Source organism: Pteropus alecto, unplaced genomic scaffold, assembly GCF_000325575.1.
Source record: "Pteropus alecto unplaced genomic scaffold, ASM32557v1 scaffold157, whole genome shotgun sequence".
Taxonomy (NCBI): domain Eukaryota; kingdom Metazoa; phylum Chordata; class Mammalia; order Chiroptera; family Pteropodidae; genus Pteropus; species Pteropus alecto.
In genome coordinates, this window is record NW_006440626.1 from 2,513,751 (window position 1) to 2,523,158 (window position 9,408).

The window sequence follows — 9,408 nt, forward strand, 5'->3', positions numbered from 1 at the left end:
CTCTAGCTGACGGTCCAACATGAGCCTAGTCTTCCAGCCATCCCGCTAGGGTGCCAGCCTTGTGAATGAAATTGACTTGGACCCATCAGTCCAGCCCAGCCGAATACCACCCGAGTGATCTTGAGCAATACCATGCAGAGCAAAGGAATCACCTAGCCAAGCCCTGCTCAAACTCCTAACACAAAATCCTGAGATATAATAAAATATATCGTGATTGTTTTAAGCAGTTGAGTTCTGGGGCAATTCCACAGCAACAGCTGGCCGGAACGCATGATGGTAACACTTGTGCTGTGTCATCGCAATTCTAAGACTCACCTCTTCTGCACTACAACGAGGCACAGTAGGGAAGGGGGAGCGTTGCAAATGACACCGTCCCTCTAGCTGCTCAGAAACCAGAAAGTAGCAATAATCCTGGATTTCTTTTTCTCTCACCCTGCATATCCAACGTGTCAGCAAATTCTACGGGCATTCTTCAAAACAGCGGACCGCCTCTCATCACTTCCACCGCCATTTCCCTGGTGACTAAGTCGTCATCTTTCTTTTAGATGACTGCGGTGGTGTCTTAAACGATCTCAGAGCTGTCCTTGCCCTCCTGCAGTCTAACTGCAATGTAACAGCCAAGGTGACTGTTTACACATCACTCCTTTCTGCTCAAAATCCCACAGTGGCCCCCGTCACACGCAGGCAGAGTATCAAAGTGCTTCGGGTAGTACCGGATCCTAAGGGATCCGTCAGGCCCCTGGCCCCTCAGATTCTTCCTCTGGTCACTGTGTTCCTGCCACGCTGGTCTCCTTGCTACTTATTTCTCTACCACACCAGGGAGGCTCCAGCCTCAAGGCCTTTGCTCCCGCCTTCCCCTCAGCCCGGAATACTCTTCTCCCAGACACCTGAAAGCCTTGCTCCCTCGCCTCCTTCAAGTATTTATTCAAATGTCACTTAAATGAACCCTTCACCTATTTAAAATTGCAACGCCTCCCCTCACCACACTCTCCCTCCTCAATTTTTCTCTTTAGCACCAATGCCGTATGTTTTATATTTTGCTTCTTTGTGTGTTCATTGTTTCTTTCCCTCGTTAGAATGTAAACTCCAGGCAGGCTCGATTTTATTCCACCTCTGTCTCTAGGATTACGACAGTGTCTGGAGCATTCACTGTTATTCGTGGAATGAAGAGTAGAGTTCACACCGGTGAACGGCACCGTCCACGCCGACATTAACTCGCAAGTTCAGGCGCAGACTTTAGTACGGGTCAACGAAGCTTGGGCCCTGGGGTTACTCGGGCCGGAGAGGCGGGCCCGTAACTCAGAGGGCGGGGCCGCCACGCGGCGCCGTCGTCATGGAAACGCGCCACTCCCAGCTCCCAACTACAACTCCCAGCGGCCCCCGCGGCTTTCCATTCGGCAAGATGGTGGCGCGCAGGAGGAAGCGTGCGGCGCGGGACTCTCAGGAGGGCATTCCGAGCCCGCCGGGCTACTCAGGTGAGGGGCTGGCGGGGCCCGGCACGGCCAGGGTTCGCGGGGGGACGGCTCGGGGGTCGGTGGTGGCCCCGGAAGGTCGCGAGGCCCCGGGCCTCCCAAGATCCACGCGGCACTCTCCTTTGGCTGCGCTCTCCCGGGACGAGCCCACTTTGGTCTCCCTTGGGTGAACCCGCCTCTGCCCACTCTCCCCCTTGTCCGTCTTCACCATCCCCCGCTCCCCACCCCACCGCCTTTCCCTAGGTGAGCACATCTACTGATCGCTTCTTTGTAGTTCCTTAGTTCCGCCTGCAGCAGTTCTCACCTGGGCAATTAACGTGCTTTTTAATTGGTTCTGCTTCTCTTCTTACCCCTGCCTTCTATTCTCCACCCAGGTGCCACATGTTCTTTCTAAAGTCAGATTTAAATCAGTTCTTGCTTCACACGCCCACCTGTAGCCCCGTACCCACTGAACTCCCTCCGGTGGCTAATGGTAGCACCTAAAACAAAATCCAAACTTCCTACCGTTGCTCTGCATGGCCCCACACGTTCTGGCTGGTGCTGACTTAAAGGTCTGTCTTTTTATTCCTCTGAAGCAACAAGCTCTTCACACCTTCAGGGGTTTTGCACTTGCTGTGCCCTCTTCCTCAGTCCCAGCTGTGCCATGACGGTTGCACAGCTTTGTGTCATTTGGGTCTTAGCTTTAATGTTACTTCCTCAGAAGCCATTGGGCTGGTTCGCTTTTTGCCCTCCACCCCCCACTACTTCTCCCTGTCTGTTTCTCTCCTGTTTGATGCAGCCTTGTTACTACCTGCTTGTTCATTGTTTTCCTCCATTACCATGTGAGCTTCCTGAGTGCGGGGACTGCAGCTCTAGTCCCACGGTGCCCTGAAAAGGTGGTGAGAAAAACGCAAAACAGTCCCTGGTTTTATGAAGATTAAAATTTATGGGAATATGAGCGATTATCCAGATAATCACACAAGTATAGACTTAAGACCATGACAGAAATGATGAAGGCACAGAGTAGGTGGATCTAACCTGGCATATGACTCTCCTGAGGAAGTGAAGTTAAAACCTGAAGCTAAAACAGGTGGAAGGAAGAACAGGTGGAAGGAAGAGGGGTGATGTTTAGGTAAAGGGAACAGCATGTGGGAGGCCCTGGCTGACTGGAGGAAGAGAAAGAAGGCCAGAGTGGGTGGCGTGCTGAATCATGGGGGCGGGGATGATGTGTGAAGAAGCCACAGGGGTGGTCAGAGTGGCAGGGCCTCCAGCCATGGTAAGGATCTTGATGTTTATGCCCAGAGCAGCAGGGTTTGAACTTTCCTCTTGTTTCGCTCCCCACCCAAAATAATTGCCCGGTTATGGTTTGTCTCCCCCACCAGCGTGGAGGCTCTTCCCTGGCACAGTTTTTGTTCATTCACTGTCAGAGACCGCATGGCACCCTGCACGGGCCTTGGCAGGGGAACGGCTCAGTGAATGATGGGTAGCTGGGTGGAAAGGGATATGGGACTAGAAAGGGGCAGCCTGCACCTGACTTCCATGTCGTCCCTCCCTGCCCCATTTTCCTTCCAGCCGTTCCGATCAAGTTCTCTGAAAAGCAGCAGGCTTCTCATTACCTCTATATGAGAGAGCACAGAGTTCGAGAAGGCACCAACTCTTCCTGGCCTCAGAAGCGGACTCTTTTTGTCCTCAATGTGCCCCCATACTGCACAACGGTGAGTTGGTATCTGAGAGGGATACCGTAGGCTCCGGTGGGACTCTAGGCTGAGCTGGGCTCTCACTGGCCCCCACCAAGTCCTTAATGGTGAGATGGAAGCAGCTAACTGAAGCCCCAAGGTAGATATCTAGAAGGCTGGCTCCCTCTCATGACAGGAAATTGGCTTTTTCAAGAAATGTTTTTAAAACTCCTTCTCGGGAACCCAAAGCTTTTTATTATTACCCAGAATTGTTTTAATTGCATGTTGTTTTTCTCTGATTATAAAAGTGATGCATGTTCAAAGTAAAAATTAGGAAAAGTATAAGAAACTAAAATTACTTCTAAATCTATACTCCAGACATGTCAGCTTTTTTTCAAAAAACTGTTAAATTTAGTATTATGTAAATATACAAAAGAGAAACTAAGGAAATTGCTGGACTTTAGATGATTTTTTTTTTCAAAAAAAATCAATTTCTAAAAGATGACAGTTAGAGAAGGAACCATTAAGAAGCGAGGGTGTCATTTTTAACCTTTACTGAAGAATAGTGTATGTACGCAGAAGGCCCTGGGTCAGACGTGTTCAGTTCGTAGTGTTTCACAAACCAAACATACCCATGTGACCACCCACATCGAGAAACAGCATCACCCGCACCCCCAGATATCTCCTTGTGCCCCTCATCCCACCAAGGCAAACCATCCTCCTGATTCTAACAGCATAGATTTAAAAATCAGATAACACCACAGATATCCCCAGCTATGCTTGTAATAATTTAAAAAGGAAGTTTAGAGCCTAATCTTACTTTCGGGATCTTTTACTCAGAGATAGGAAAAGACTGGTCTTTTAGCAAATGCCTTTCAGAGTGAGAAATCCCTTTTAGATTGGTGAGAACACCAGGCATATCCTGGGCATACACTTCCAGCGGTGACCTGCCACAAAGCCAGAAAGCTTATGCCTCGTACTCCATCCCTTCCCAAGTCCCCTGGCCAGTAGAGGTGTGGCTTTTTACCCACAGTTTTTAACATGAAAGTTAACAAGTCTATTGTCTCACCTGGAAAGGCAGGATTCTGACCTCCATGTTGAGCTGGGTGTGGCTTTCCCAGGCGACACCCTGTGTGCCCCCAGGTTGGGCACAGACCGGGGCTCCCAGACCTCCAGGGGTGGAGGGAGATTCTGGGAAGGCCTCTCACACTGCTTCCTCGGCCTCCTCAGGAGTGCCTGTCCCGCCTCCTGTCCCCCTGCGGCCCTGTGCAGTCAGTGGAGTTACAGGAGAAGCCGGACCTCACCGAGAGCCCAAAGGAGCCAAAGTCGAAGTTTTTTCACCTCAGGCCCATTCCGGTGAGCCTCTCAGTACTGGGGTCTGCTGGAACGGGGGTGTGGGGTGGGGCTAGGGCCGTGTCCCCAGTGTCTGAGGGGAAGGTGGTGTAAGGTGGCCGCGGGAGAGCCTTTCCTGGGGCCCTAGGCCAGTCCTGGCTGTGTGGGGTCCAGGAGGGTGTCCGGTGATCAGAGCCTCCACTCCTGGGCTTGCCACATTCTTTGGCTTCCTGCTGGCTCTTTCCATTATCCTGGGCGAGGTCTCTCTGCCTGCCGCCCTGGGGGCCTCCTGAGTTCCCAGTCTGCTTCCCCCAGCCTCAGTGGCCCCAGTGCCATGTCCCCGTGTCCCCTGTGGCCACACCTCCTCCTGGTATAGTGGAGTTTGAAATAGTGTGCACTCCATGTGTCCATCCGCTCCTGGCCTAGGGTGAGTACGCTGTCACCGAGTCCCTTGCATAATGGGAAGAAAGGCCCCTGGGGAGGAGATGGGAACAGGTCACCTCTAGCGGAAGTTGGATGACTAGGATCTCGGCCGTTCTCCCCGTGGGTTACAGACAGCCTTCCAGTTTATCTTCTCGGTTCAGGGACCCAGCACGTCCTCCCTGGTCCAGTGACAAGCCAGGCTGAGGGCGGGTGGGAGCCCTCGTGCCAGGCGTGGGTGGCTGGAAGGACAGGAAGGCTCCCAGCCCTGTGACATCTCTTCCTCCTACCAGGGGTTCCAGGTAGCTTATGTGGTGTTCCAGAAGCCAAATGGGGTGTCAGCCGCCTTAGCCCTGAAGGGCCCTTTGCTGGTCTCGACAGAGAGTCATCCCGTGAAGAGCGGCGTTCACAGTCAGTACTGCGGGAGGTGCCGGCTGCCTCCTTCCTGAGCCCTGGGGTGGCAGGGGAAGCTCGGGGCATAGCATCCGCCGCGTTCACCTGCCCTGAGAGCAGCACGTGGAGACCTGAGCCTGGCACTCGGGGTGGCAGGTTCTAACCACTAGTAGAGTCTTCCTTATCTCCTGAACCCTGGGCCACAGTCTCCATGCCCGCGGCCCGTGTAAGATGATCCCAGCTGGCCTGGCGGGGCCTGGGGTGGGGCCCCGAGTGTCAGGTCTGAGGGCGTCGTTTCCCCCAGAGTGGCTGAGCGACTACGCAGACTCCGTGCTGGACCCCGAGGCCCTGAGGGTTGAAGTGGACACGTTCATGGAGGTGTATGACAGGAAGATCGCGGAGGTAGGGCTTCCACAGGGCCAGCTGTCCATCACCTGTGTGGCCACGGGGACCGTATTGCCACAGGCGTCGTGTGGCTCCCAAGGGGGAGGGTCAGTGGCAGCCTGTCCAGGCTCCCTTTTCCCCTGCCGAGTCCCGGGCCACTTAACTAGGTGGCGTCGAGTCTCTAGGTGATCTGTAGGGAGGGACGGTCTGAGGGCGGAGCAGGGCGCAGCACGGGCACATCTGCGCCACCTCCCAGCTCCTGCACCCGCATGTGCTGGGCGCGACGGAGCAGCAGCTGCTGCTGGGCACCCAGGGCGGTTCTGGGTGCGGGGTCGGGGGAGAACCAGGAAAGGAGGGAGGTGAGAGGTGCTCCTGAGGCTGCAGGGCCAGTCCTGGGCACCTGCCCATCAGAGGGTCGTGTTTCCCGCAGGAGGAGGCCAAGGCCAAGGAGGAGGAAGGGGTCCCCGACGAGGAGGGCTGGGTGAAGGTGACCCGCCGCAGCCGGCGGCCCGTGCTCCCCCGGACGGAGGCAGCCAGCCTGCGGGTGCTGGAGAGGGAGAAGCGGAAGCGCGCCCGCAAGGAGCTGCTCAATTTCTATGCCTGGCAGCACCGCGAGACCAAGATGGAGCGTAAGGGAACCCCCAGACCCCGTCCGCCGGCCCCGCTGCTCTCGGCTCCCAGAGCGTGGACGAGGCCTGTGGCCAGAGCGCAGATCCCCAGAGGGCGAGCACTGGACCTGGGGACCGGGCTGGGGCGTCCTTAGCACAGACTTCCCAACAGGCTCTGGGGTTAGGGTCCCAGCCTGGCAGCACCCTGTGCAGTAGTTCCCCCGTTGCCCCCCAGAGTTTGCCTTGGGGGCCTTTGGGTTACTTAGAGGCTGCAGAGGTACCTGGTATGTAGGACCCAGCACCAGACCCCTGGGCAGTTAGTGCTGGAAACTGTCAGCCTTCTCGCAAGGACCGGGTTGCAGAGGGAGCACGTCGGGTGCTTGCCGTGGGCGCGGAGGGGACCGCTGCTGGGTGCGCGCGCCTGCACACAGTGGGGCAGGAAGGCCTGTGTGGAGAGGGTCCCGAGGTGGCACCTGATCTGTGGCTGACCCTGGGCAGCGATGACGCTGAGCTCACTGCCCCCACCGCTGCTGGGTGCGTGCGCGCGTGCCTGCACGCAGTGGGGCAGGAAGGCCTGTGTGGAAAGGGTCCCGAGGTGGCACCTGATCTGTGGCCGACCCTGGGCAGCGATGACGCTGAGCTCACTGCCCCGCCGCCTGGTCTCCTGGCAGGATAGCTTCCCTGTGGGCCCAGGAGAGGGGGCAGGCCCGGCCCACCCCCCAGCCATGCTGCTGTCTCGCCTGCCTCCTACACTGCCCACCCCTCCTGCGGCACCTCCGCTCCTGCTCTCGTCCACTCCGGGTCACCTGACCGGCCTCCCGCAGCCTTCCCTCCACTGGGCTCCAGGCCCCACGTTCCCCTCTGACCCGGTCATCCAGTGACCAGAGCTGCCATCTGAATTCTGTGGCAGTCTGGGGGTGGAGTCCCCTTTCTTCCCAACGTCCTCCCCAGTCTGATTGCTGCAGCGGGGAGGAGCTGGGAATGGTGTCTCCAGGGGCTCCTAGCACCCCCAGAGCCTCCTTCCTTTACCTTCAGGAGTGGCAGGGGACAGTGGGGTGATGGTGGTGGCAGGGAGCGAGCGCCTTTTTGCTTTCTCTGTGATGACTCGGGCACGCCGTCTTCTCCGCTTCAGCCTGCCCCCTCTGACGGGGCCTGCAGTCCAGTTTGCTTATTGCAGCATCCAGACCATTTCCCAAAGCAGATGCGAGGGGGGGCAGTGCTGAGCTCCCCAGCGGGGCATGGCGACTGAGGGGCGGGGCCCACGACTGGTGAGGGGCAGCGGGGCACAGTTCCCACCGGCCATGTCTGATCCTGGCCCTGTCCTCTCCCCCCCGCACCCCAGATCTGGCACAGCTGCGCAAGAAGTTCGAGGAGGACAAGCAAAGGATAGAACTGATGCGGACCCAACGCAAGTTCCGTCCCTACTGAGCCAGCACGGAGAGGGTGGGGGTGGTGCTGGTGCGTGGCCAGTGAGGACATGAGGACCTGGGATGCCCACCAGACTGCCCAGGCCGAGCGGCTGCCCCAGGAAACAGCCGCAGAGATCTGAGCCCACACGGGCCGGGCTGAAGGACAGTGTCACCCCTTGGTCCTTGTGCTTCAGCAGTCCTGGGCCCAGTCCTGGTGAGGCCTGCCCAGCATGAGGACTTGGTCTTCAGGAAGCCATCAGCCCAGAAAGCAGTCCTCCCGCTCCTGGTCTCTGCTCCCGCCTGTCTCCAGATCCTCTCAGAGATACGCGTCTGCTTTATTTTCCCTTTTCTCTCAGTGGGAAGCTTTAAAAGCCGTGAGACTCTAAGAACAATTTCTTTTTCATCCAGTTGGGTAGCAGGAAAAAGCTGTAAAAGCTACAGGCCGGGCCGGCCTGTCCCAGCCCCTCCTTCCTGCGGCTGCTACAGCTCCCTGTAGGTGAGCAGCCACGAGAGACAGCCTCCAAGCCCAGACACAATCTCCCCTGTGAAGTCACGAATGTTGGACTCAAAATCTCACCCCCTCACACTCCACTCTGCCAGCCCAAGCTGGTCAAGACCAGTGAGGCCTGTCCCCACCACGCCTGGCCTGGCTGGGGGGCGCTTGGGGGCAGGTTGTCCAGGTGGAGAGTGGTGAGCATGAGGTCTCAGTAGCCCCAGGCCCAGGGCTACAGCTGGACTGAGACCCTCTCCTTGCTCTAAGAAGTTGCCACTGATACTGGCCACATGATGGGGTTGGTTCACGTGGACGTAGTGATTGCTGGGACTTCCACAAGCAAACCGCTGGAGAAGGGAGAGCACGCATAGTCAGGTGCGGCTCAGAGCGGTGGCTCTGGGACCCTCTGTCCCAGCTCTGAGGGGTGTGCCACCTCCCAGAGTTCAGACGTGTTCCCCACAGTGAGCTGCGGGGCAGTAACTGACCCAGAGCTCCGAGAGCCCGTCTTCACCATGCCCAGTGGGTGAGTCAGGCCCTGGCTGTAAGCCAGTGACAAAGGCCCGATTACCCAAACCCTGGGGTTCTGACCCATTCTGTGCTGTGAACTTGTCCAGTTAGGCTGGGGAGAGGCCAGTGGTTGGGGTGCTGCCAGTTCTGGTAATTATATGAGGTCCACTTGGGAACAGAATGAGCCGCTTTGCAAGCTTGCTCTTGCCTGGGAGAACAGCTGACAAGAAGGGAAGATGCACCTGCTGGCCACCCTGCCACACAAGCTCCTTTCTGTGGGACGCCAGGATGTCTGCAGAGGCCCCAGGGTCAGGTGTTTGTGCCACATGATCATAAAATGCCAGGTGTTCCCCAGGATGAAGTTACAGCATAAGGCCCAGCCCTACCTGCAGCCAGCACCCACTGAGGGGCCTGGTCATCGGTTCCCATTTGGGACCGTAGAGAATTGTGAAATGGTCTCTGGCTGAGTTGGGCTTGACTGGGTGGTTATGTAAAGACAATAAAATGGAATTTGCTAGTGAACAGTTCATCCCTGTGCTGATTTACATGTGACCCCAGGTCTCTGGAGACTGTGACCACAGGGGCATGGGGTCAGGTAGCTGTTAAACCTGGGGCTGAGCCAGACCAGGATTCAGGTGCAGCGGAGCCCAGAGTGGCCTGACTGCCCCCGCACCCCCTTCTCCCAGCCACCCTGAGCTCCCACACCTACCTCCTTTAAGACATTTCATCTCGTAA

At 57.0% G+C, this 9,408-nt stretch overlaps 1 protein-coding gene across 1 annotated transcript; it reads left to right on the top strand.

Moving 5' to 3' along the window:
* The first annotated feature begins 1,368 nt into the window (after positions 1–1,368).
* RRP7A (ribosomal RNA processing 7 homolog A) lies at positions 1,369–9,195 on the top strand. The gene is made up of 7 exons (XM_006917355.2): positions 1,369–1,475; positions 3,024–3,166; positions 4,358–4,483; positions 5,173–5,290; positions 5,577–5,674; positions 6,087–6,285; positions 7,607–9,195. Exons 1-7 carry the CDS (start codon positions 1,403–1,405, stop codon positions 7,690–7,692), a joined length of 843 nt encoding a protein of 280 aa, XP_006917417.1. The 5' UTR covers positions 1,369–1,402; the 3' UTR covers positions 7,693–9,195.
* The last annotated feature ends 213 nt before the right edge of the window (positions 9,196–9,408 follow it).

What these genes read in the sequence shown, in the direction of transcription:
- RRP7A (XM_006917355.2), top strand. Translation starts at nt 1,403, where the DNA reads ATGGTGGCGCGCAGGAGGAAGCGTGCGGCGCGGGACTCTCAGGAGGGC. An exon ending in TGCCCCCATACTGCACAACG is followed by an intron (nt 3,167 to 4,357) that starts GTGAGTTGGTAT and finishes CGGCCTCCTCAG; the next exon opens with GAGTGCCTGTCCCGCCTCCT. An exon ending in TTCACCTCAGGCCCATTCCG is followed by an intron (nt 4,484 to 5,172) that starts GTGAGCCTCTCA and finishes TCCTCCTACCAG; the next exon opens with GGGTTCCAGGTAGCTTATGT.